Raw genomic sequence first — 27236 nt, forward strand, 5'->3', positions numbered from 1 at the left:
CTGGTGATAGCTAGCCATCAGAAAGCTAAAGCTACATATAGAATCATAGAATTGAAAGGGACCATCTAGTGCAACCTCTTACAATCTATTACTCAACAGGAGCTTGAATCCATGACTCTGAGATTGAGTATCTCCACCTCAACTGATTGAGCTATCATGATTTTAAGAATGGACACTCCTAGCAAAATCTAAAGACAATAACTTCCCTAGAAGGAAATTAGTTAATTCACAGAACAAATGAGATTATTGTCAACCAAATTATTACAGTCTGATAACAGGGTTATTTGAGAAATTGAAGCATTATTCTGCTGACTCCACATCAAAATATTTTCTGTTATCAAAATAGACACCTATAAACTGTCTGTTGGACAGGAAATAAAATTAGGTAATAATAAATCAATCAAATGAAGCTAGGAACTAGATAATTCCATGTATTATGAAAAGTAAAACTAATAAATGTTATTTAAAATAAATTGAGCTCTATTAGATAAAACTGAAGAAGGCGTTTCTGCAGTATGATGTAAGTCAGGTTCATTAAGTCATTCTGTAGAGCATCTATTGGGAGATGGCTGCCCAGATATTTTTGTTTCCACCATTGACTATGTAGAAAAACTTTGTGAAATTTACCCAGAATCCTGAAACGTTCCTCAAAGGACTCACAAATTGATTAATTTTTGATAGTGCATTTTAGAAAAGGTCCCACTCACAATCCCATTTCTAAAAAGCTCGGTGCATCCATTCGTTTTAGAAGTGTCGTATCAGGGATAAATCAATGTGTTAAGAATTGCTTGGTAATATTGTTGTGGGATTAATCTTACAGGACAGATCATCAGCACGATTACCTTTGGCATTCTGTGTGCACAGAGTTCCATTCTAAGCATGAAAAGCCTTCTAATGCCAACATAGCAGAGCTATATATTGAATGATCTGCCACCATTCAATATTTAATCCTGCAATTGAAACCACTAAAGGGATACAACAAAGTAACAAGATGAATGAATTGTGACCTCCAACTTGCAAAATGACATCCTGAACAATTTATCTTTTGGGCATGTAGTGCATCCCATGGCTAATATTTCTATCACTTCTCCCGAGTTTAGGATTTGTAGATTTGATCAATGCTACATTAGCAAAGTACCTGAGGTGACAGACTGGGAATCCATTGCTTATGCTTGAACAATACGCTAGGTCAATTTGGAATATCTGGGGTCTGAAACAAAGGCCTATTAATGAAAAATCAATTTTATTTCAAAAACTGCATTCCCAAGCATCTCTTGCAAGGTGACTAGAAATAAAGTGTTTGTGAGTTGTGAAAAAAGCAATAAGGACTTGAACTAGGAAGCAGGTATTTTTAAGTTTAGAAAGCATTGTGCTTTTTAATATTCTGGTTACTTGCCTCTGTATGGAAAATTATTAGTCCATACATAAAACATCTGTACGAAGATTGTGATAAATCCCAAAGAGTGATAATACTTGGGGAGGAATCTAATTGGTGCCTGTGATCAAATTTCAGTGGGTGTCTCCACTAAAAGAAGAGAAAGGATTGATTTTTGCTGATTCAAATTCCCCACTGCAGTCTCCCATGCTATCTTGCACTCAGTCCCCAACTCTCCAAAGCAGATTTTTTGGGAAGATGGGGGACGCAGGAAGCAGGGGGAAATGAAGGAAATTGATCAAGAGCCCTGCCCTGGACACCATTATAGTCCGCTCTTGGATAAAGCACTCTGCCCTTTACACTGATTATACTATCCAGGGAAATACGGTATGTAGATTCTCTTTGCTCCCATTCACAAGCCATGATGGGGCACAAATTCAGTTTGCAAGTGTGGTTAACACAGTTCTTAATGGGTTACACCAACTGGAATTGAATCCACACAAATAGAAGACAACCCTGAAACTTTGTGATAAAGCAAGCATTCCTTCCTGGTCCTGACAGGACAAGGAAAACACCCATTTATCCCATCCAGTACAGTGGTATCTCGGGTTAAATACTTAATTCGTTCCGGAGGTCCGTTCTTAACCTGAAACTGTTCTTAACCTGAAGCACCACTTTAGCTAATGGGGCCTCCTGCTGCTGCCGCGCCGCCGGAGCACGATTTCTGTTCTCATCCTGAAGCAAAGTTCTTAACCTGAAGCACTATTTCTGGGTTAGCGGAGTCTGTAACCTTAAGCATATGTAACCTGAAGCATATGTAACCTGAGGTACCACTGTATATACACATTTCTTAGAGAAATAAATTCTGGGCAAGGAAACAATAATGTATTAAAACTCTAAAGTTACAGTATTTTTGTGTGTTTGGGTACAGACATCCATTTAAAAAATGTTTGTGCCACAGCTATTCTGTTTCTTTTCCTGGGGCTGTCTTCCCCCCTATTTTTGTGCAAGCAGAGCTGGACTCAGACTTATAGCTTTCTCCTAGGATAGTCAACACAAATCATCACCTTTTGAGACAAGGTCCTGGCCATTGCAAGTCTGCTCACACGTAGTTATGTAACAGTTCCTCCACATTGGATTAGAGGCAATTTCACAAATAAGTGCAATTCTGAACAAATCAAACACAGTATCTATACTGTATTGTGCTTTCTGGCAGTGAAGACTCACAATGAACAAGCATACACATGCGTTATGGAAGGACAGGAAAGGGCAAGCAAGCTGGGAGAGTTCTACAGTTCTTTGTCTGTAAATGAGGACAACAACAAAGAGAAATGTTTGTGTAGTACCATTTTTAAATAACCTTGCCTTTTCATAGCTTTTTGTATGCCTAGCCTATGGGCAGATTTGTTTATTTTTTATTTCCTAAAGATGGGATAAAGCATTGTCATCACTGGCTTTTGTGCCTCTACTGAAAGAGTACAGAAAAGGGAGCAAAAGTTTATATTATACCAGTTTGCTCATTCTCAGATCCTGCAATCATCATTAAGGCACTTCTTCATGTGCCCCCTCCATGAGAGACAAGAGGGTAATTCAACTATCTATGGCCTTTTAAACTATGTTTTGCTTTTTGGGGGGGGAGTATTTTTGTTTGTTGCTATGTTATGTATTGTGTTTTTATATTGTAAGCCACCCTGTGATCATGAATGTCAATATATAAATTTAATAAATAACAATAATATTATTTTTATTTTGATAATAAATCAGTTGCTACTAGAGAAAAAAGGTGGTAGGCTATTGTATCTATTACTACTACTACTACTACTACTACTACTACTACTACTATTTCTCCTCTCTAGCCTTCTCCAGGCTAAGCATATCCATCCTCATAAAGCTTGGTTTCCAGACCATTTTATTATCCTCGTCACCTTCATCTGCACACGTTCCAGCTTCTCAATACCTTTCTGAAACTGTGGTACCCAGAACTGGACACAGTACTCCAGATCAAGGAAAATCAGAGTGGTAATATACTTCTGTTGATTCAGTCTAGAATTGCATTAGGTTTTTTGTGTGTGTGTTTTTGCTGCTGCTTTAGATCCTTTGCATGTGTACTGTTAGCAAGCCAGGTGTCCCCTATCTTAAATCTGTGCATCTGATTATTTCCACCTAACTGCAGAACCTTACATTTGTCCCTGTTGAAATTAATGTTGTTAAGTTTGGACCTGGTTTTTCAATATGTTAAGATCTTGAATCTTGATTCTTCAGAGGTAATGAGATATTAGCGACCCCTCCCAGTTTGGTGTCGTCTTCAAATCTGATGTACGTGTGTGTGTGTGTGTGTGTGTGTGTGTGTGTGTGTGATGGCTGAAATCATTGTCCAAAAGTTTGGCTGCAGAACACTACTTCAGAAAATAGCGGATGTCTATTACAGCAGTGTGATTTGTTTTACCTTTTGCAGTTCAAAGAACATAATCAGATACAATGATCCTGCTCCTTTAAAAGTTGCCCAACCAAAGAAGTTATTGCTAGATGCAGCTTTTCATACCTTTCCAAAAGTGTCAATTTTTAAATTGTAGGTAGCTCCATCTCCTTGACAAAATTAGATTAAATATTTCTCATTTTAAATTTCTTGTTGGCACATTTTATGCAGGTCTCTCATGGCAGCATCATAAGACTGTACTACAGAAAGATCTAAATCGACACCAGCAAGGAGTAAATGACAATTCTAACTGCCTGCCCCCCAGAGGTTAATGGCGAGAGAATGTAACACATTAGACTTCAGAAGAATATTTGCAAAAGAGAAACAAAATAGTAAGATATATCTAGTGTGTGTGTGTTCTGAGAGCTCACCCGAAAACAAATGAAGTGGAAATGAGTTGCAATATTATTTCAGTGAAAATTCCATATACAGACACAAACATTCACAAACTTGTAAAAAACCATAGATTTCTTCCCCTTCTTTGCATGCTTGCATAATTCTTCAAAAATTAGACTGGTATACATCCAGACTCCCCTGTGTTCCTACATCCCAAACAAAATTATAAAGGAGGCTTTCAGGCTCCTTAAATGGAAAAATTCTGGGAGCGCTGAACAAGCCCTCTCATGAGTCAGAATCATGACAGCCACTAGATATTCTGCCTCCACATTGCAGTGCGTATGCACAGTTGAACTGTTGCATTTTTAAAAGACATTTCCCTTCTTCCTTCAAAAGCACTATTTTCTTGCAAAATTACATGTAACACATTTCCCTTTGACAACCTCCCCCACACCATCTGTCTAAGACAGAAGTAAGTGTCTCAATATCACTACTGCAAGGGACCCCAAGCTTAATATTATATATTTCCTTCTATTAGCGTGATTGACTGACAAGCTATCATCTAAGACACTGTTTCAAAAATAAATAGTGTAATTCTAGTTCTTGGGATTCTGCTGCTTCAAGGGCCTTGAGGATCTAAACCTTGGTTTTAAAGACAACAAGTTTTATGTTATCTATGTACTAAAAGATAAAATAGGGTTTTACTTTATTTTTAAAAATGGTAAAGGTAAAGGGGCCCCTGACCATTAGGTCCAGTCGTGGCTGACTCTGGGGTTGTGGCGCTCATCTCGCTTTATTGGCCGAGGGAGCCAGTGTACAGCTTCCGGGTCATGTGGCCAGCATGACTAAGCCGCTTCTGGCGAACCAGAGCAGCACACGGAAACACCGTTTACCTTCACGCCAGAGTGGTACCTATTTATCTACTTGCACTTTGATGTGCTTTTGAACTGCTAGGTTGGCAGGAGCAGGGACTGAACAACGGGAGCTCACCCCGTTGCAGGGATTCAAACCGCCGACCTTCTGATCGGCAAGTCCTAGGCTCTGTGGTTTAACCCACAGTGCCACCTGGTCCCCGTTTTTTAAAATGGACAATTCACTATTTAGTGTCTCTGTATACTATAAACACACCAGTTATGTCAAACTTTTAGCTAGGAAACATTTTTCTTTGACATAAGTAATGATTTATGACTTGCATTCTTTTCACAAGCCCAAGAATGATTACTGTAAGATTTTCTACACAGTTCATACTTAATAATGCTCACATTACATTTATGCATAAAAGGTTCAAATAAATAAACTAAACTGAATAACTCCTTATTTCTTTATATGGTCTCTTTTAAACATTCTGCCATTAAAGCTAAATGTTAAGATAGCATTACTGGAGATGCTTCTACATGGCAGGATTTTATCTTATGTTTTGTGAGCATCTATAAAGAGGAATCTGTACAAATCTGGTGAATTCCATAGTTCATTCCACATATTGTTCCCCTCTATTTACAGACATGGAAAATGAGGTATATTCCACATGCCCCATGCACTTCCTCTTCACAGATATTACCAAAGGTTTTGGAGGGACAGCAGGGTGGGATGCAGCCACACAAAAGCAAGCTCCTATACCTGTATGATAAAATACAAATTGGGCCCTTGAAGTGCTTGTTGTCCGGTAGTTTTATATTTACATTGGTACCTCGGGTTAAGAACTTAATTCGTTCTGGAGGTCTGTTCTTAACCTGAAATTGTTCTTAACCTGAGGTACCACTTTAGCCAACGGGGCCTCCCACTGCCGCCGCTGCCCGATTTCTGTTCTCATCCTGAAGCAAAGTTATTAACCTGAGGTAATATTTCTGGATCAGTGGAGTCTGTAACCTGAAGTGTACCACTGTATTCCTGAAATGTATGTATTACACAAAGCTCTCAGAGCAGCTTACAAACTAAAAAAACAAGAAAATACACAAGAAAAGCACCACAGCTGAGTACAATTCTAGCATTAAATCAAAACAAAACCAAGTAACATCACAATGCAATCTTAAGCAAGTTTACTAAAAGTCACATTGAGCTGACTAGGTCTTATGATTCAAAAGGTCTAGGAAAATTCAAAGGTTTTCACCTTGCACTGAAAAGGAAATAAAGACAGCATCAAAGGTGGACATTCCAGAGGTAGGGTTACACAATTGAAAAGGCCCTGGCTCTGGTCACCACCCATCTTACTTGAAAAGGTGCAGAGGGGCTTGTAGGAGACCCTGAGAGGGTCGGTCTCAATGCAAATTCAGCAGGAAAAAGGTGGTCCTTCATATTCCCTGGTTCTAAGCCATTTAACGGCTTTATTGATTAAAACTAGCATTTTGGAAATTGAGAAGTCAATGTTGCTGCTTGAGAACTGGTAAAGTACGTTCTGCAAGTTCTGCATCAGTCTATAAGCTGCTATATTTTGCATTAACTGTAGTTTGTGAAAAGTCCACGAAGGCAACTCAAGTACGCTGCATTGCAAAAGTCTAATATACACCTATTTTTAATTTGACTTTACACTAAAATACTTTCATTTCTGAGAATTATTGGACACACACCCCTTCCTCCACATAAAAGCTTTCATATACCGAAACGTGTACTTTTCATCTATAGAACAAAAGAGAAAAAGTCAGTAAACTAAGAATGTGTATATTTAATCAATTAATCAATGACCATATGCTTTTTATGTTATGTTAGTATCTTTTGAAATGATGAAAGCAAGCTGAGAACAAAAGAAAGAACCTGAAAGTATTATGATTGTATGAAAAATTATCCCATGAATTAAATATTGAATCTTACATTTATCCTTAAGGATGAACATCGTTTGCCTTAGCTGCCAAGGCCACAGATCCATTCTACTACAGTACTGGTGGCATTTTCTCTCTGCCATGAAAAATGTCTTAGAGAAATCACAGCATTCTGCTCTTAGTTTTCCATTGTATTCCTTTGTCTCTAGAGAGCACTCTCATCCACACTTGCACAATTCTAATATTAACTATCATGAAAATGTAATTTTGTGCCAAAAATGTAACATTTAACGTTATTGATTTGAGATCTCTGATGTGCTTGTGTAGCAGCCACTTTTCAATATGATCTCAACCAATAGGATTCATATTGCATTTTGTTGTATGATTCCTTGGCATTAGCAAAGTGAGTATGCCTTTTGCAGGGAGCTAAAATGGCAGTGAACCTTGATGATCTATAACAAAACCATTGATTTCTAAAATAAAAATAAAAAATATGGCACCTCCCTTAACCAAAGAGAAATGTCAGGATGTGCATGTGTACTTTGAAGATTCTAGTCAATCTGCAGTGACAACTGGTATAGGTAAGTGCAGAGGACTAGAGCAGAATGAGCACAGAGAGATATCCACACAGCCTCACAGCATGACTGGTGTGGGAATGGGATGACTGAGCAGAAACTGTGCACAGCAAGCTTTCTTGCTCAGCCGGTTCTAGCAACCAGTGGCCAAGTGATTCAGGGTCTTCAAGACAAAAACAAAATCAACCACTAAACAAAAAAACAAAACAAAAATCCATCAGGATCCACAGAAGTGGGGGGAAATTGATCAGAGACTAGAAAGAAAATGCAAACCACCAGGAACATAAAACAAAGGCAATCATAATAGTAAAATAAGTTTTTCAAATTTGGATAATATTGAAGGAATGTATCTAACAGTGACCATGTACAAATGGAATGGACTCCCACTCATGAAACAGACTTCGCCTTCCTCTTCTCCCTTGGAAGCCCCCATCATATCCCCTAAATTTGATCTGGAAGATTGGGGATCTTCTGGAGCAGCTTTGGGGGATGGGAAAGAAAGGAAGATTAAAGCCTGATGCATAAGTGAAAGTTGCTTTGCATGACACTGGATTTCACTTAGGGTGGAAAAAGAAAACTTGAGCTAACTTGGTTCAATAAAATTTGCAAAGCAGACTGAATTAGTGTTTGATATTTTGTTAACCAATATACCATATCAATTATTGAAACTCTGTAGAACAGACAGAGATAAATGAAGTACCTTTACTCTTCTATTAAGAAGGAGGAAATGCCAATGCTCAAATTTAGCGTTAAAATTAAAGCCCAGTTGTATGCATGTTTATACAGTACTAAGAAAGTCTGAGTCAACTGGGATTTATTCCTTAGTAGACATGCATAGTTTTGCAGCAATACTGTCAAATAATCTGATCTTAAGTACAGTGAGGCTCAAAAAAGCCAAGGTCATAAAGAAAAATGCAGCACAATACTATGCACATTTATTCAGATGTAAGTGTCACTGCATTCAATGGGCCTTACTCCCAGGCCTTTGCGTGCATCATTGAAATGCACATCAGTGGGGAGCACCTGGAGAGTCCTAGTAGCTTGCTAGGATATCTACCTGAGGAGTACATCATCTGCAGGCTCTGGGGAGGGTCTCTGCACAAGCCAGAGGGGCAGTGGGGCTTTGTTGAGGCTGTTCAGCTGACATGTGGGGAAGTGACATGTAACACCAGTTGTTAGGTGGGAAGGCTGAGCAGCCTCAACAAAGCTATTTAGCTCAGACCTATTTGGAGGGCACCAGATTTGGTTTAGACAAATCCAGAATCTTTTTGAAGGGCTCACTTCAGATCTGGATTTAGGATTCATCTGAAATGAATGCACAGCTCTGGTAAAAAGCTCAATAGATGAGAAATATGGACTTCCAACAGTATACAGTTTAATTATGTTGCTTTCATGCGGGCATGGACAGCTGAGACCAAACTCAAAAATGAAGCAACCTTTTGTTTTATAATGTGGGGAAATTCATCCAACTAAGATTACCTCTCACAGGTTCTTGGTTGCAAAAAAAAAAGCTATACTTCCTTAAAAGATACAACTCTACTAATGTTTATGTATTTACGGTGTTCAATGACACAAATAAAATCCAAAAGCAATGTAACTGCTTATAAATTATAAAGCTATTGTCCTTGGAGACATCAGTAAAATGGGCAGAAAAAAGCTTATGGCATGTCCTCAAATGCAAAAGTGCCATGTACATTAGTAAGCATATGAGTTAATCAGAACCTTAGGAAACTAGCCCTGCATATTCCAAGGATCCATATGCTGTTAGTTTAATGCTTCTTTAAACAATGGCATTGAAAAACCAATATGTGAAAAGTATCCATGCTTGCAATATGAACAATATAGTCACCTTTCAATCTAAAATGTGTGATTATATCTTGTGAATCTGCAAAAGTCTATTAACTGAGGCGTGTGACTGGTGTGATTAAATAAAATCTGCTTTAGCAAAGTCCCTGATAAAATGTTTGGATTTTAGATTTTAAGGCTGAAGCAACTGACATCCACCATACAGAACTAATTTTAAAGTTATTGCAGTTGGCACTCATACAATAGGAATAAAAAGTTTGAAAAATATGGTTGTTTTCTTTTGAAATCAAATTTCCACTGGCTGGAAGCAGATCCCTAATCCTCTTTGTCTCACACGTTTAAAATTTGAAACTGGCTCATTCTACTAAGCTAACTCCAAAAAAGGTCTGGCTTCTATAAGTGCCCTCTTTAAACTCAAGTTTTTGGAAACTCTTTATTCACAGGGCAGGTGGAAAGGGCAGCTGGCTGAATGGATCGGGTTTGTGGAAACACAAAACCAGTACTTTTATCTGGCTTCTCCACTTCAAAGCTGGTCTGTACCTCATGCATCTATTTTTAGAATTGGCAGTTAACATTAATTCTGTAACCTAGATAACAATAATATCCAGTAAATAAAAGACTTCAGAGCCTATAAATAAAATAAATGTGTGTGTGTGTGACAAACTTTAATATGCAGGACTCTCTATTTAATGCTGAATACTGGGATGCTAAAAACACGTATGTCTCACTAGAACCATGTAAACTTCCAAACTGCTGTGGACTACTTCGTGAAAGATTACATTATGCATAGCCTCCAATACTTTGAAGCCAAAATCCGGAACACAACCTTCCTGTTTTTTCTTGCAAGAGCACAGTGGTCATTTTGGTTGTCATAATCTCATGTGATTTCATAATAATAATAATAATAATAATAATAATAATAATAATAATAATAATAATATTTTATTATTTATACCCCGCCCATCTGGCTGAGTTTCCCCAGCCACTCTGGGCGGCTCCCAATCAGTGTTAAAAACAGTACAACGTTACATATTAAAAACTTCCCTGAACAGGGCTGCCTTAAGATGTCTTCTGAATGTCAGGTAATTATTTATCTCTTTGACATCTGATGGGAGGGCGTTCCACAGAGCGGGCGCCACTACCGAGAAGGCCCTCTGTCTGGTTCCCTGTAGCCTCACTTCTCGCAATGAGGGAACCGCCAGAAGGCCCTCAGCGCTGGATCTCAGTGTCCGGGCTGAACGATGGGGATGGAGACGCTCCTTCAGGTATACAGGACCGAGGCCGTTTAGGGCTTTAAAGGTCAGCACCAACACTTTGAATCGTGCTCGGAAACGTACTGGGAGCCAATGCAGATCTCTCAGAACCGGTGTTATGTGGTCCCGGCAGCCACTCCCAGTCACCAGTCTAGCTGCCGCATTCTGGATTAATTGCAGTTTCCGGGTCACCTTCAAAGGTAGCCCCACGTAGAGCGCATTGCAGTAGTCCAAGCATGAGATAACTAGAGCATGCACCACTCTGGCGAGACAGTTCGCGGGCAGGTAGGGTCTTAGCCTGCGTACCAGGTGGAGCTGGTAGACAGCTGCCCTGGACACAGAGTTAACCTGCGCCTCCATGGACAGCTGTGAGTCCAAAATGACTCCCAGGCTGCTCCCAAGCTGCCTTTTCCTCAAAAAAGTACTTTTGGGGGGACCACACAAGATCACACCCTAAAAAAACACTCTTTGGGAGGAGAATCAAACTGTGAAATTGCACAAGATCACAACCATTCTCTCATGATAAAAAAACAGGATGTCTAGGACACTTGTGGGGTATGCATTATGCTAATATGGCAGACATGGATTTTATTTAGTTTTTAGCATGGGAAGCATGGGAACCTCGGCTCTCCAGATGTTTTTGGCTTACATCTCCCATGATCCCTAGCTAGCAGGACCAGTGGTCAGGGATGATGGGAATTGTAGTCTCAAAACAGCCAAGGTTGAGGAAGCCTGAAATATACTAAAATAAATGATAGGATCATCAGGGTATCCAACACAGCAACAGTCTCTAATCTACTTTATGCTGATCCTTAACCAGTCGACTGGAGGCAATGTTAATCAAGGCAGGATATGTGGCACTGGCCTGTTTAATATCAGCAACAATGCTCTCTCATTCAACACTCTTCCCCATATTTCAGGCCCATGTCCAATATTATTTTCCTTAGTTTGCAGGTTTATTTAGACCCATTTTTATTTCTAAAATAAGTTTAACTGAGCTTTAAATTCTATGCAACTTCATTTCAAATCATTTCTAGAACGTGTCAACAAAAATATGTGGATGAAAATAATTAAAACACAATAGAGTAGAGGCACACATTTTTAAATGTAATCATTTTTCGGGGAGAGGGGGTTTGCAAGATTTGATGACATTTATGTGGCAATATTGAATAACTGCTGACAATTAGCTGGAAGACAGAGCAGAGGTCTTGTAAGAAGATTATTCCCTCATGACAAAAGATTGAAAATTCAATTATATTCTGTTTATTACATGCCTACTCCAGTAACCATATTCATAATCAGGTCCTTGATAATATACAAATTAATGGGAGCACAGGGGGATGCCTTAGTAACTTTTTCCTCATGATAGTCTCCTTCAATATTAAAATTTTAAATATGTCCTTAGCTTTGTCTAAACTGTTCCACACAATATTCTCAGCAGAAATTGCCTTTAAATATTAGCATAGTAACAAACACACACTAACCTTTTAAAAAAAATGCTAATGAGATCAAATTAAAGTTCAGGAACTTCTTTTCAAATGTAAGCCTTTTATTTTACAGTGAAGTAAGTTTGAGGATTTTTTTAAAAAGTGAAATGAGTAAAAACAGTCTTAAGGATGCAGCTGAGAATCCCATATTATTTAGCTATCTCACTCTACTACAAATAAAATTATTGCTGAACTATTTCAGAAAAAGCAGAAACAGAACTAAAGTGCATCCTAAATAAAACCAAACCTCTATTCTGCACATAATTAATTTTAATAAAAATAAAAGTCAGAAGTGGAGCTGCAATCCATAGCACCAAAGAGAAATAACAGCCTGACTTATCTGTGAAATAACTAATGAGAAAGACAGAAAGCAACACCTGTAAGCTTTCTTCCTTTTTAGACTTAAGGCTTGCTTTCTTACATTTCATGAAACTACCTGCCCTCGAGCTCTATAACCCCGTTAGGTATGCTCCTTAGGTATGAGTGGAAGACTAATGACTCTACTTTTCTATTCCTTTCTCTCCCCCCCCAGCATGGTAAGTAGATGGGGACTTGTTTTCTCTACCAGATCACAAACTCCTCAAAAAAGCATCTGTTGTTTCTTTGTTATAGGTTTAACCTGTGATCCTTAGGACTTAGCACTATCTAATCTAATTAGTCTTCTAGAGAATCTTAAATTACAATTTTAAGACAGTAACATACAGCAAAGCGGGCCTCCCCTACCCCCTCTATCAGAAGCATCAATTTAATATCAAGCTTCTTCTCTCTCTCTGTATTACATCAAACCTGAAACTCTGTGAAAAGTGAAAGTTAGCTCATCACCCTGTTAATATACAGTGGACCCTCGGGTTACGTACCTCTCTGGATATGTAATCTTCAGGTTGTGAAAGCGGCAAACCCAGAAGTATTTTTCCGGCTCTGTCTGCCGTGCGCATGCGCAGAAACACTCTATTGCACTGCGTGTGTGCGCAGAGCCTCTGGTTATGGATTTTTCGGGATGCGCATGGACCCCCGGAACGAATTAAATCCCTATCCAGAGGGTCCACTGTATACACTTGCCAAATGATTGCCTTCCCTCCCTCCCTCCCTCCCTCCCTCCGTGTGTGTGTGTGTGTGTGTGTGTGTGTGTAAAGGTTTTTTTAAACAAACAAAACTTAGATAGAAGATTACATACTATTTTCTATTTTAGGTCTTAAAATATATATTTAAGTTACAAATTAACTTTATAGTAATGGCTAACTTGCTTAAGCATTTTCTATTTTTAGGTCCCTGTGTTGCTGCACTTTGTTTTCATCCATACAATAAGAATGTAAGAGGAGCAAGGGAGACCCCAATCACAGTGGCTGAGGGTAAGGGGAGGTGGGGCAGGCCAGGTAAGGGGCACATGGCACAGGCAGTTAGTGACTAGGCCATGTGACAGCCCCTCCTGCAACTTGGGGAATTACGGTTGTCCTATCAGCCAGCCCTCAGGTTTGTGGCTGCTGTTGCTGAATGCCAGGTTGGCCCTGAATAAGATCTCCCTCATCCACAATCTAATTATGCCGTGTGTGTGTGTGTGTGTGTGTGTGTGTGTGTGTGTGTGTGTGTGTATAAACTCATCCTTGGGGAAAAAACATACAAACCAATATATATATAGAATCAGAAAAAGTGTTTCATGGAGTGTTTCATGCTCATGGGTTAGAATGAGAATCAGCCTTGCTGGTTGTGACGGGGACTTGTAGCAGTGGTTGCAGATATTATTATAAGGTGAAGTTAATACATTCTGGAAGGGCAAGGTGGGTGTGCTCAGCCCTAAAAAATATACTGGAAAATGCATTCACTTTAAAAAATCCTTCAGACAAATTCTTAAAACGGGCAAACAGATATATACATGAGACACTTATTAGTTATTACACAGGAAGCAACCAACAGCTGCCAGAACACACACAGTTTTGCAAAAGGCAAGGGATTTTTCCAGTGCTGAGAAACTTAGATTTCTCTGCAGCAAATACCTAGTTGGACGAAAGACAAAACAATCATCTGGCAAGATCCAGCAAGATCCTTAATGTATTCTTTCCATTCTCTTATTTTCCTTTCTAAAAATGTATTTTGTACTGGCATTGTGTTGATACTGAAGCTCAATCCAATCACCCTGTCATTTGTCCTACAAATCAGTACATTTTATTTGTGGAAAACAACAGCTATGACAAGTAATCATTTGGATAAATAAATAATACTATCCTACAGGTAGTACCATCCTAGTTTAGCATACCTTGTTCTCTTCTTTAACAGCTGACTTCCAGTCTTTTACCAATGTCCTCACTCTCATTCTTTCAACAATCACATTTTCCTTGTCTCTCTCAGTGTTCCCAAGCTGTCACTCTGGCTCCACCCACCATTTCATCACCACCCTGCTGTCAAACATTCATCCAATCATCATTCTGTTAAAATAAGTCCTTTGCCTTCCCAGAAAAGTGTCTCTCATGGCATTACATTAAAAAAGAAATGAATGATGTTACTGCATCAAAAACTGAAAGCTGGCCATCCCAGGTATAATATATATATATTTCATTTTTAGTGCTTCTTTAATCAGGTTGTTCTAGATTTCCATTTTCTTGATTTTTAGCTTCTAAAGATGTGTCCAACGCCTCCTGTTTTCTACATCATTATCATTATTATTATGCTGCATTTTTGTCTTGTTTAAATTATCCCCGTGTTTCCAGACTTTCTTTTGTTATTTGTAGGCCATATGTAAAGCAGGTGAAGAGTAACAGCAACTAAGCTTACTCACATAGTAGGTGCATTATTGAAAAGAAAACCTATCTAGCCTCTGAAAGGACACATTGTGGCAATATTTTTAAAAGGACAGGGAAAATATCAGGGCTTGTTTTGAATGTACTTTTTTATTACATTCAAATATTTCTCACAAGGGGATGGAACAATTGACTTGTAAAAAGTTAATCACAGGAAAAAGCCGCTCTTCACAAAGGAAAGCCTATTAGCTATTTCATAAAATCAATACATCTGATACAGTATGGAACAAAGACCTTTGAAAATAACAAATGAAATGAAATATATTTATTTATTGAGCAGTATTAATTAAAAACATTTGAACCTTAAATCCACAAATTGCCTTTTCTCTTTTTTGGTATATCAACAAGTAGCTAAATGTATTCATACAAGGAGCAGTTATAAATATTCTGCTGATGGAGAACAAGGAAGCAAGTGTTGTCTTTCCACCCACCCAACTCTCTTCTTCCAGTCAACAAAATAAGAAAGTAGGACAGCAGATTGGGTGTGCTGCACTTATCCACTACAACCACGCTATGTGAGAGAGTGGTTCTGACAGATGGATTACTATTTCATCAACATTTCTTATTCAGTAGATAGACTTGCAGTGAGGTGTTGTTTGCATCCAGGATCCCAAACCACTTCACAATAGGATTCTTCATTACCTATGGACCTCAATTCCCCCAAAGCTGATACTTCTGGTTTCTGTCCTTTACACTATTTGTTTTACAATGAAAATCTTGAAGAGTCAGCCTGCCATCTGATTTTCGGCTTGAAGCAACCAGTCTAAGCCTGCAGTAACTAACCATCTGAGAGACTGTCCGGTTCATTGGTACCATCATTCTGGTATCTGTGCCTTCAGAAGTAGTAGAGGTGAGCCCAAGGCTGCCATCTCCTCCGTAAGATTAGATGTAGATTAAATTAGACTGTGGTTTATATGCCATCTGCCCACAAAATAAACTGTAATATGGTGGCTTAAAATATACAAGGCCTTAGTGCATTGCAAAATACATCTGAAGCAATCTACTTCTGAAGCATGCTACACAGCAGCTGCTCATTATCAAACCCTTTCCACAGGTAGACGGTTTCTTTGTAAATAAAAGTATGCCTATGTGGTGGCATCCTGTCCCAGAGGATGGGGCCACTGGCAGATGATGCTAGGCATCCCATTTTCAGGAAAGGAGGCTACAAGTGCTGACTGGTATGACACTTTCTATACCTGCCTTTGGAGAACTAGCACACTGTTTAAAGACTGCTGGCATGTGGTTCATGTTCTACATGGCTAGCTTCATGGTGCAGGATCTGCTGGGTGGTTGGCTGGGTAAGGAAAAGGCAGCTTTTATCTAGTACTGGATATGTCAGGACCCGCTAGTGCCATAGTGGCTACTGTTCTCTTGCCCCTTAGAAAAAGCTCTGCACTTTTTACCAGGCCCCAGAAAAGTTGTATTCTTGTTGGTTTTTCCTCACACCAAACAGTGCTGGAATCCTAGTATATTTCTTGCCACAAAATGATTGGAATAAGGACCCACAATTTCCATTTATGCTCTCTCACAGTAAGTTATTGGCGGCAGCACAGGGAAGGGCTTCTTCTATCAATACAGAAATTGACAAATTTGCTGCTGGAGACATAAGACCATAAGCAACTGTTACATATATTAGTTCATGAAAGCAAACACGTACTGTATAGATCTTGTCCAACTTCCCCAAACTGGTGCCCTTCATATGTTTTGAAATACAACTTCCATCATCATTGCTCTTTGGCCATGCTGATGGGCATTGTAGTCAAACACATCTGGAGGGCAGATTCTCTCCAAACTGAGTGTCTGTCCCCAAAAGGTGGGAGTTCCTACACCTCTCTTTCTAGGGGAAAAAAAGCACTGGTTACAACATAGGTTGTGTTTCCCTACACATTTACTTGGGAAGAAGATCCACTGAACAAAGTTGAAGCTACTTCTAAGGAAATTTAGATATGATTGGGGTTTTAGAGTGATTTCTTAGGACCAGGAGATCATGCATTTAAATAAACATGGAATATTCCTAGTGGATTTAGTCCTTTGTCCTGTGGCAAGCCCTCAGAAGTATACAAGCCTGAAATCTGGTTCTTATTTTCACAAGTGTAATGTGTAATCTGGGACACGGGTGGTGTGGTGGTCTAAACCACAGATGCTAGGGCTTGCCGATCAGAAGGTCGGTGGTTCGAATTCCCGCGACGGGGTGAGCTCCCGTTGTTCAGTCCCTGCTCCTGCCCACCTAGCAGTTCGAAAGCACGTCAAAGTGCAAGTAGATAAATAGGTACCGATCCGGCAGGAAGGTAAATGGCGTTTCTGTGCGCTGCTCTGGTTCGCCAGAAGCAGCTTCGTCATGCTTGCCACATGACCCGCAAGCTGCACGCCGGCTCCCTCAGCCAGTAAAGTGAGATGAGTGCCACAACCCCAGAGTCGTCTGCAACTGGACCTAATGGTCAGGGGTCCCTTTACCTTTAATGTGTAATGTAACCCAGCTACAATAACATATGTCTCTCCAGTGCTGGTCTCTACAGCCATTGCAGGTGGTGTAACTCTCCAACAGTTTTACTTTACCCCCAAAGGCATACTCTTGTGGGAACAATCTTGTGGGAGGGACAGAATACTGGCTGTACAGCCCTACTGACAAGGCAAAGCATAGCTGCAATGTCTAACAAGTCATTAAAGGTTCTTCCGGTATGTTCCTTTATACCTGCTGGGCTCCACAAGAAGGAACGATGATTAATGCTAAAAATCATCAAACTATTTTACCCAGGGTAATGTGATCTAAATAAAAAGGGATTACTTCATAATAAATGGGAGAAGGCATCCTTATGTTATTATTCACTTGTATAGCAGAAAACAAAATGAATTGACTTTCAATCATTACCATATTTGTATTGATATGTAAGAAGCTGTATATGAAAAAATATTATGGTGATCATGTCAACATAATTTTGTAAGGAAATAAAAACCTTCCTTTAGAAGACCGCATATGAAATACACCCTGATACTTTACTATTTCTCAGATGACAACAAACCGAAGTTTAACACTCCTGCCAGATTTTGCATCCTTTCTGTCCCAGTGATAATTACATCAATAAGCTTGAGTCAGCAGATTTGTTGCTCTCCGATTCATTAATTAAAACAATTTTACTGCTACCACTGTGATTTTTCAAGGACATCAAAAACACATTCAAAATCAAAACAGCACACATCATCAATTCTGATATGAACACAGCATGCACTGCTTTCATTGCAATCTAAAAAATTAGAAGAATATTTGCAATTTACAAAGAAATGATATTGTGCTAAAATTTCTTTACTCAAGTACACAAAGAAAAAACATTTTATCCAGTGAAACTATATTTGTAGCATATCCAAAAGTAGAAGAAAATAGGCAAAATATTTTCTAGAAACATCATAAGATTGCTTTTAGAATGAATCTAAATGTAAATGCTCATATTAAAATAACTTTCAGAGCAATAGTCCCATAGCCTCTGTTTTCTTCAATATATAACATGCAATCCTTTTTCAGGCTAAAGCATTTTAAAGAATTCTCTGTAAGCATCGTCTTGCATAAAATGTGTTATACATATATTTCAATCTTAAATATTTTTGCTGTTAAAAGCGTTTATAAGCAATTCAATTAGTGTCTTTGCTATTTTCTGCAAGGCAGCAGTTTGATTTTGAATCAGTAAATGCCAGAAGATTACCTTTGGCATTTTGTCATCTTGCAGCACATTGTACAAAACCTAAATATAAAATAGTATCCACACATATGCATTCCAGAAATAACACTGACATTACAAAACACCTCATAAATAAGTAATAGATTCAATTCTGAGCTAGTTTAGTTGTTACACAAAGAATCATATTTGAATTAATGTACAAAAACTGCATAGGAAGCAGGTAGTGTTAGTACAGTGATGATGTGTAGACAATTCAACCCTCCTAAACAACCAAGGAATAAAAAAACCCTTTCACTAAGCTGCAATAGCCTAAGCCCAGTTCAGATACCTACCCAGGTGGCAATGGCCTTCACAGAATAAATGAGCAGGTGCTCACCAATATATTTTGCTACATACATCACATCACATATGGCATGGGCATTTGATTCCACATATGGCTGCCAAATCCATATAGTTATTTCACTTTAAAAGGGTGGGGGAATCAGGCTTTCACCCCTCCATATAGAGTGCTCATGCCACATGTTATGTTATGATGTGGTGAAGAGAGGAAGATGTGCCTGTTTCTTCATAAAATACAGACCATTACTGTCCAAGTAAGTATGTGAACAAGGTATTTAAGCACATCTGTTTTCTGCAGTGGCTGCCACTATAGTGTTGTGTGTCAAAGTCTCTGCAAGTTTTGTAAGTAGCCCATGGATTTTGATTTTCTGAAACAGAAAATAGAGGCAGAACTCAAAAAGTTATCAACTATGTAATGAAATAGGATGGTTTTACATGGTTCCATGTGCTATGCTTTTAAATACAGCATTACAACTACTGCTATTACTGGTTCACACCATTGGAATGTCTCATGACAATATATTTCAAAGAACTATGAAAATATTTTGCTGGCAAGAAATGGCTGGCTGCTCAATACAAAGTTCACATGTAATGTTAAGTCAAACTTTGGTCTAGTGCAATCAAACGTGTGGGCTTCTCAAGAGGAGATCATGCAAATTCCAAGAAAGGAAATCACAGTTGCTTTCTCCTCCCAGATCATTTTGCGACTGTGCTGAGCTAAACCAGGATTGGCTTAGCATGTCGTTTAAAACCGGACTCATGGTTTAGCTCTCTTCAGACAAACCACAAGTTGTACCCATGGTTTGTCTGAAGTGAGCTAAACTAAGAACTCAGGTTTGGATGATATGTTAAGGCAGACTATGGCTTAGCTCACTGTGTTTTTATTATGTTGGAAGCCGCTTAGAGTCAGATGGGTGGGGTATATATTATTATTATTATTATTATTATTATTATTATTATTATTATTCAGTAGCAAAAAGACCCTAGCCCACTTCAGCTACAGCCATGGTTACCTGAAAATGGCTGCAATCTCCTTCCCAGAAACACATTTGCTTGTTTGTGCTAAGCCATGGTTTGCTTTAGTATTACATGAGGATGTGAGCATTCTCTCTCCCCTCCTCCCCAATTTCTTTGTCTATACTACATGCTGCTCAAGCCTTTCATCAAATAATTCCGAACACACTCTCTTATTCATTCTAGGATCACACTGCTCACTAACTCCTATTAGATTTTATCAGTCCCTTCTTTGCTCCCATATGCTTTTGGAAAAATGCAATGGAACTACCAGCATCATTCCAACACAATTCTTGGAACAAAACTAACGTAATCTGTTTACAAGGGTTATAATCAATCTGGGGTAAAATATATTTACAAGTTACACAGGGAATTATAGTAAAAATCCTGCCTTTTAAAGGAAAATAACCTAACTTTGTAAGGTACTATTGATTCTGCAATAACCTGAGATTGTGAAATATTCCCTAACTGCTTAGAGAAACACTTAAATTAAAATGTTTACAAGGAGGATGTTGCTGAGAATACAGTATGCAGCCAGTAAATGTAAAAATCCACCCATTTTGGAACATTGTTTTCAAATAAAGCCTTAAACACTTCTAATATTATGAAAGAATTATTTTGGCATTACTGGAGTGTAAGAGAAAGGTACATTGCTAAGGCCCTAATTACAAAAATGATGTCATCAAATAATTACTTGTTCTGTTGTATAAACTGTTCTGTTCTGTTTACATTATATATTAATGGGATGGGTATTTTGAGTATTATAACACCATCTTTGATTAACTACTTTGGTATTATCTATAGCTAGAAGCTGAGAAAAACACTCTGTAGGAAGTGCAAGTGAAACCGAGTTATTAACAACTGCACAGTGCTGTATTACACAAGTAAAACTGCTAAATTTAAAATTCAGTAAAAACGAGCATTAGTTAGTGACCTTAGTTAGTGACAGTGGAACACAACACTGAATTTGCACTTGCTCTTCATTGCAACAACAGAATTGGCAACACATAAATATGATTGTGGATGCAAATACTCTCCATGCCAAATTGTTTCTATAGTTTGCATGTTTAGACTTACGGAGCTGAGACTACATTCCAATGTATGTGAAGATGACTCTTTAAGACAGAGATTTGGTTTTGTGCCAGATACATGTATAATCTTTACTACTTAGCCACAAGCCTTTTAATGTCCCTTGAGAACGATGAAGGAAATTTAAGTTGCATACTCATAAACTAACTTATTTTATCAGAAATCAGGTCTACTAGCCTATGTTCAACCTACCATAGGCATTGTAATATTAAGCAGGAAGTCATAGTTTGCAACAGAAAAGAAGATATGCATGAACGGAGCAATTCCTTGCGGCAAATTTCCTTGAGGAGGATATTGACCAGAATAGGCCAGTGACTAGGGTAAGATTCTGTTGATAAGAACTCTTCTATATCATAAAATGAAATGATAGCTTAAGTTGTTCAGGATGAATAGGATATAATGAAACTCCATTCCAGAGAGCAGTATTGTTTATAGATGCACGCATCTGTTGTCATTTTGTCCAGCTCAGGCTGGTACCCCAAGTGTAATAGAGACTCAAGCTTGGGGTTAAATACTTTACTGTGTTTGCTCATAACACTAAACAATGGTTTTATACTTTGCCAGTCTGACTCAATGTGCTATACTAAAATATGTTCAAGCACACACACACTCTGTTACTCTTCTGTGGCAGGCGGGACTTCTCGCAAGTTTAGCATCACCTTAAAATACGTTTGGGTTAGCATTAGATAGAAGTAGGGATCCTGGTTTAAAATAGCCTGTGATCAGTTTCATTATGATGCTGCCATACTAAATTAGCCAGAATCCCTGGCACAGAGGCTTGTTTGCATAGTACTATACCATTATTTAGTATTACAAGTGATCAGGACCGGGGGGGGGGGGCAGCAAAGAGAACCACTTTATTTCTGTCGTCGTCGCCCCCGCCCCCCCGGCCTGGGTTTCTCTGCATCAGAAGAAGGATGCCCTAATGCTATAAACAGAAGTAAAACCTCAGGTGCAAACTGCACTGGCTTCCTCTCTGCAAGTTTCATTGTCCTATATTACATGCGTGTCAAGAACGCTGTCATGTTAGAACACAGGGCCAAGAATAAGCTCCTCAGTTGGCACAGTTGGCAATGCCTTTCTTGGGGCCATGTGAAATATGATCTGATTCCTAAAATTGAAGGATTGGTGCTCATTCACATTTCCGCTTGCCCTGTTGCTTTCCCCAGGGAAAACTGCTGAATTGGAGCAAACATCAATAGGGTTTTCTCCAGAATGCTAAAGAGTGAGTTTTCTGGGGGAAAGTGGTGGAGCAAAGGCAAAACTGCTCAGACTCAGATCTAAACTACTCAGATCTGTGCTTTCTAGCCACAGGAAGTGTGGATGAGCCCATGGTCTTGCTGGTCTATGGCTACAAGTACAAACTTCTAGGTAGCAGTTTTCTTGGAGTCTTTACAGTAATAACTTTGAGTTTTATATGGGAAACACTGTAAACAAAGTTATTTTGCAAGAGGGCTGGTGCGCTTATTAATGCATATGCCACTTACCTTAAGAACAGGAATATTTATGGAGCAGAGCACATGGAAGAAGAGCCAGCAGCCCATATAAGAACCATGTGTTTCATAAGAGATTTAACTACCTTTTGCACATAGATGTGGGAAAATAACCTTTGAGCAACCCAAGACAAAGGTGACACATTTCCTGTATTCTTGACATTTAGAGGTTTTTTATCAATCCTAATTTAAATCAAAAACACCTCTTAAACCTGACCATATTTAGATTTTATAGTGAACATGAACATACTACAGCAAATCAGATTCTGGACTATCATGTAAATTTGTTGATCCGACTCTTAGGCAGCCTTTGCAACATTAATTGCAATGCAATTTCAGATAAGGTAAGCATACATAATGATCTGCTTTACATCTCTCGTAGCATTACTCATAACTGCATATTCTAACTGTTTTTAACCCAGATGAGATACTGGAGCTAGAAAAGTTTTATTTGCCTCACAGCAGCTCTAATAGTTTCTTCTGCTGGACTATTTGCCTGCTGATCAACAAACAAAATTAAGGATTTATGTAGCTAAACTCTTCTTTGAAATTGGTATCAAAACATCAGACAGTCTATTGCATGATCTGATTAATGCTAAATACTGTTTCCTTATTCATGATTTGCTATGCATTAAGATAAAAAAGAAATTCCAAACTTCAATTCAATAAAATGAGTAGAGATCTGTTCTACTATTTATGTAAATAAACATCTATTAAAAAATCACAGATATGCAATCTAGGTGGTCAATGTTTGCAATGATACATCAAGTAAGGTGATGCATGCTTACTCAGGGAATATGTACTAAAGTAGACCTATAACATACACATTTAACTTGTGCACATTCAGCTTTACGCAGTGGACAATTTAAAATAAATAAATAAATAAATAAATAAATAAATAAATGGGAGCAGAAAGGTGTGTGTGGTGGGGGGAACTCTTGCAATCCCACCTGCCAGAGTTAGTGAATGTTAAAAAGGTAAAGGTAAAGGTACGGGCCAGTCTTGCCAGACTCTAGGGTTGTGCGCTCATCTCACTCTATAGGCCGGGAGCCAGCGCTGTCCGCAGTCACTTCCGGGTCACATGGCCAGCGTGACAAGCTGCATCTGGCGAGCCAGCGCAGCACACGGAACACCGTTTACCTTCCCACTGGTAAGCGGTCCCTATTTATCTACTTGCACCCGGAGGTGCTTTCGAACTGCTAGGTTGGCAGGCGCTGAGACCAAACGACGGGAGCGCACCCCGCCGCGGGGATTCGAACCGCCGACCATGCGATCGGCAAGTCCTAGGCGCTGAGGTTTTACCCACAGCGCCACCCGCATCCCTAGTCAATGTTAGACATTTTTAAAAGGAACAGAATTTAGCTGATTTTTGGAATGTTGAAGGGAAGAGGCCTGTGGAAAAATACAACCTAAGCTCTCTTCCCAGGCCAGGGCCTCATTGGGATAGAAGTTGTTAAGCATGAGAAAAGGTGTTGATGGCCCATAACAGGGAAATCCTTGGGTCTGTGCCAACAGTGGATGCCAAGGTTACAAGGGGAGCGAGCATGCAAAAGGGTGGGAATTGCTTGGCAAGCAGTTTCTGGAAAGGAGAAGCAAGAAGTGGGGAGAACTCCATGCAGAGGGTGGAAGGGCAGACAACATTAGGACTGGTGGAAACAAGCTGGGGCAGAGGCACAGAGATGGCGTTTAGAAAGTCTCTGCACCCAGGTTGTAAGTATGTGTTAATAAACCGTATTTCTTAAAGATGACACTCTCTACTGCGTCTTGATTCCCAACCGAAACACAACCCCTGGCCTGGAACCCCTTAGATTAATCTTGCTACCAATTGGCAGATATTGTGGGTGGCGCACAACGTTGGTAACAATATGATTTTGAAGCCATATATAATCCACATATTTGTTGTACACAATCTTATTATACAAAGAATCACCACAACTGTGGAAGATTCCATTACACATGCGGAACTTTAAATGGAAAACAAATTAAGCAGGCCCTTCTAAAATTTTTCTGTAGAATCAGAAAGTACAATATTGGAAAAAGTAAAATAAGGCTAGCTTCCTTTTAATTGGCCCCTTACTTCTGACCCTAAGAGCTTTATCCTCTTATTTTAAGCTTCATTTAAGGTAGGCAGTAGGGCCTGCGTAAGGGACTACCAAGATCGGGGGGGGGGGGGATGTCATTTTCTTGTCCTGGCACAAGTGCCCATATCCAATCTCTAATCAAAATCAAAAACTGCCACAAACTTGGTTACTTAATCTCTGTCATTCTTGTTTCACGAAAGACTGCTACATTAGTTGTGTAGTGAAATATTCCACTTGTGTCACAATAATTACATTCCAGGATAGGAGCAGGCTGCACATTTATTCTGAACAGTCCATGTCCTCAATTTTAGCTGATCTTAGCCTCTTTCAGTGGCTACATTCTTGATCAGTGATACTGTTAGTTTCACTGAATTAGGTGGTTTGGGATTAGAATTTCCAATTTTTGTTACTGGCCGTGATCATTTGTCTTTAATAAGAAGACTGAAAAGAGAAATGTAGGAAGTTAAGCTTTTCCCACTATTTAATCTCTTTGCTAATAAAAGCTACAGTTGCTTCATTTTCGCCTGCCCATGCTGCTGTCAGAGACTCAGGAATATGTCTAAACATGAATTTATATTAGTGAAAGTATTATTTTGTTTCTTATGATGCAGACATGTGGATTAAAGCTTGTTTCACCCAAGGATCAAGTGCCTATAAGTTGCCAAAACTAGGGTTCAAGTTCCCTTGAGCAAAACCCTATCAACACATATATCTTCTGAAGCTGTCGTATGTTGTCAGACCATTGGGCTATCTGGCCTAGTATTGTACAAAGCATGTTTGCTACCACTGAACTGAAGAACTGCTTGACTGAAACAAAAGTATGCATAATACCTCAGAGGCTGCATGGGGCCTTTGGACAGTATATTGCTGATCCAGAATTAACCAGGGGAGTGGGGGAATTATATAGAAAGACCATGTCCAATTTCGTAAGAAGTTCTGTTTAGATATTTGTCAGCTTTTAACTACACAACAATCTAGTCTCCAAAGGACATTCTTTCCATTTTATCACAATTTCAACTGCTTGTATCATACAATGATTTTTAAAGCACAATCAAATTTGTTATTTAGTACTCAAACTTTCTTAATAAACTATTTTGTGTACTCATTCATTCTCAGATTTTTTCCCCAAATGGTTGGTAAAATATTGGTCAAATTATATATTTGTAAAATATTGCATCCAGCCATCAATACTGGACACTAGCTTTTCCTAGAAAACTGTTATAAAAGTTGTTCAGAAAGTATGCTCATGCTTAAAGAATACATAAATACAAATCATGAAATAGTTTTTTATATTACACACAGAAAGACTTACCATTCTCACTGTCAGACTTGTTTTCATGCTCAGTATCAGTTAAAGTGAGGGCTGAGTTGGAACGGCTTGAGAGACAGGAACTGCGGCCTGATTTGACCCCCCTGCCCCAAAGTCTCATGGCATGCTCTGGAGACATCACTCCTTCATTTTCAGTATCAGCATCTGACCCTGCACTGATAGAGTAACCTCTGTGGGGGAGCCCCATTTCAGCACAAAATGCCAGTCCTCTTCGAGTTGCTGGTTCACATACTCCTAACTGCCTTAGGGTAAAATTCTGTCCTAATTAGGAAAGAAAAAGATAACAAAACATGAGAATCTTTTTGTTTTTTGTTTGTTAAAAAAACAGAATCCTTAAAATAAACACACTAACTACACATTTTTCCCAGGTATATCCCAAGGTCTTTTGTTAAGCGCTACATGAGCTATAGTCAACTATATCCTTTGATCTCTAGCAATCTGCAGTGACCCTTACATTCTCTGGTCTTAGCTATTCTTTGTCAACTACTTAAGCACATCAGGAGTTCTCTAAGGTAGAAAAGAAACATAGAATGGCCTGTAAATGAAGAAGAGCTGGTTCAGCATATAGGATTAGCTCTAACTGACAGCCCTTTTTACTTTATGAAAGTGCAAAAGCAATAACAAGTATGTGTCAGGATTATCTCTTTCTGTCCTAGATAAAGCCCTAAACAACAGGGTATTTTTCCATTCAGATGTCACCTGTCATTATAAGAAAAGTATGTTTCCCTTAAGAATAAAACATTCATTAAATTAGAATAAGGGCTTAGTTAGTTGATCTTTATTAACTCTTCCTGCTTTAGCTGAATGCCTGAAAGCAAATAAATGCATTCCCTTTCCTGAAAAAGATCATGCAAGAATCTAGCAACATAATTATTACACAGATGTTTCTATACTTTCAATGTTTGGTTTGGTGGCTTTGTCAAATAAGACATATTTTACAAATTCGATCTGGTTTTCAGAGAATAGGGATCACTGTATTCTGTTTTGGAGGAACAGAATAGACACAAAACTGACTATTAATAGTTATGTAAATAAATCAGGTTTAATCAACTTGAGACATTTAAGAGCATTTAAAATGTGGCACTTAAAAGTTATTGGTTTAGTAAAAGCTATATTTTAAGCTTACTTTTATTACCTCAAATCCTCACATGTATTTGTGATATACAGACTACTGGCATGCTCATTCCAGCTATTTTTTTCAGATGTTCTATATTATGAATCCTAGGAGCAACATCATCACACTGCTAAAATTGTAGGCTATGTGTAGCTCCCTTTAAAATTACAGTTATACTATATTTTAACAAACATGCACTCAAATGTGTATTCTATCAAAATTGTTTATATAACTTAGAAAAGTAAATAATCT

At 38.7% G+C, this 27236-nt stretch overlaps 1 protein-coding gene across 27 annotated transcripts in view; it reads right to left on the reverse strand.

Annotated features, from left to right (window-relative positions):
* Nucleotides 1–27236, reverse strand: part of TENM3 (teneurin transmembrane protein 3) — a 1319439-nt gene that overhangs the window by 286010 nt on the left and 1006193 nt on the right. For 22 of the 27 annotated variants that reach the window (XM_081208578.1, XM_081208577.1, XM_081208575.1 and 19 more), the window contains one exon: nt 25853–26131. The exons of 4 other annotated variants lie outside the window; for them this stretch is intronic. In XM_081208578.1, the coding sequence (XP_081064704.1) occupies nt 25853–26131 (279 nt within the window). The remainder of the gene's footprint in view (nt 1–25852; nt 26132–27236) is intronic. One more of the 27 variants, XM_081208561.1, reaches the window with a different exon arrangement.

Source organism: Podarcis bocagei, assembly GCF_964188305.1.
Source record: "Podarcis bocagei genome assembly, chromosome: 9".
Lineage (NCBI taxonomy): Eukaryota > Metazoa > Chordata > Lepidosauria > Squamata > Lacertidae > Podarcis > Podarcis bocagei.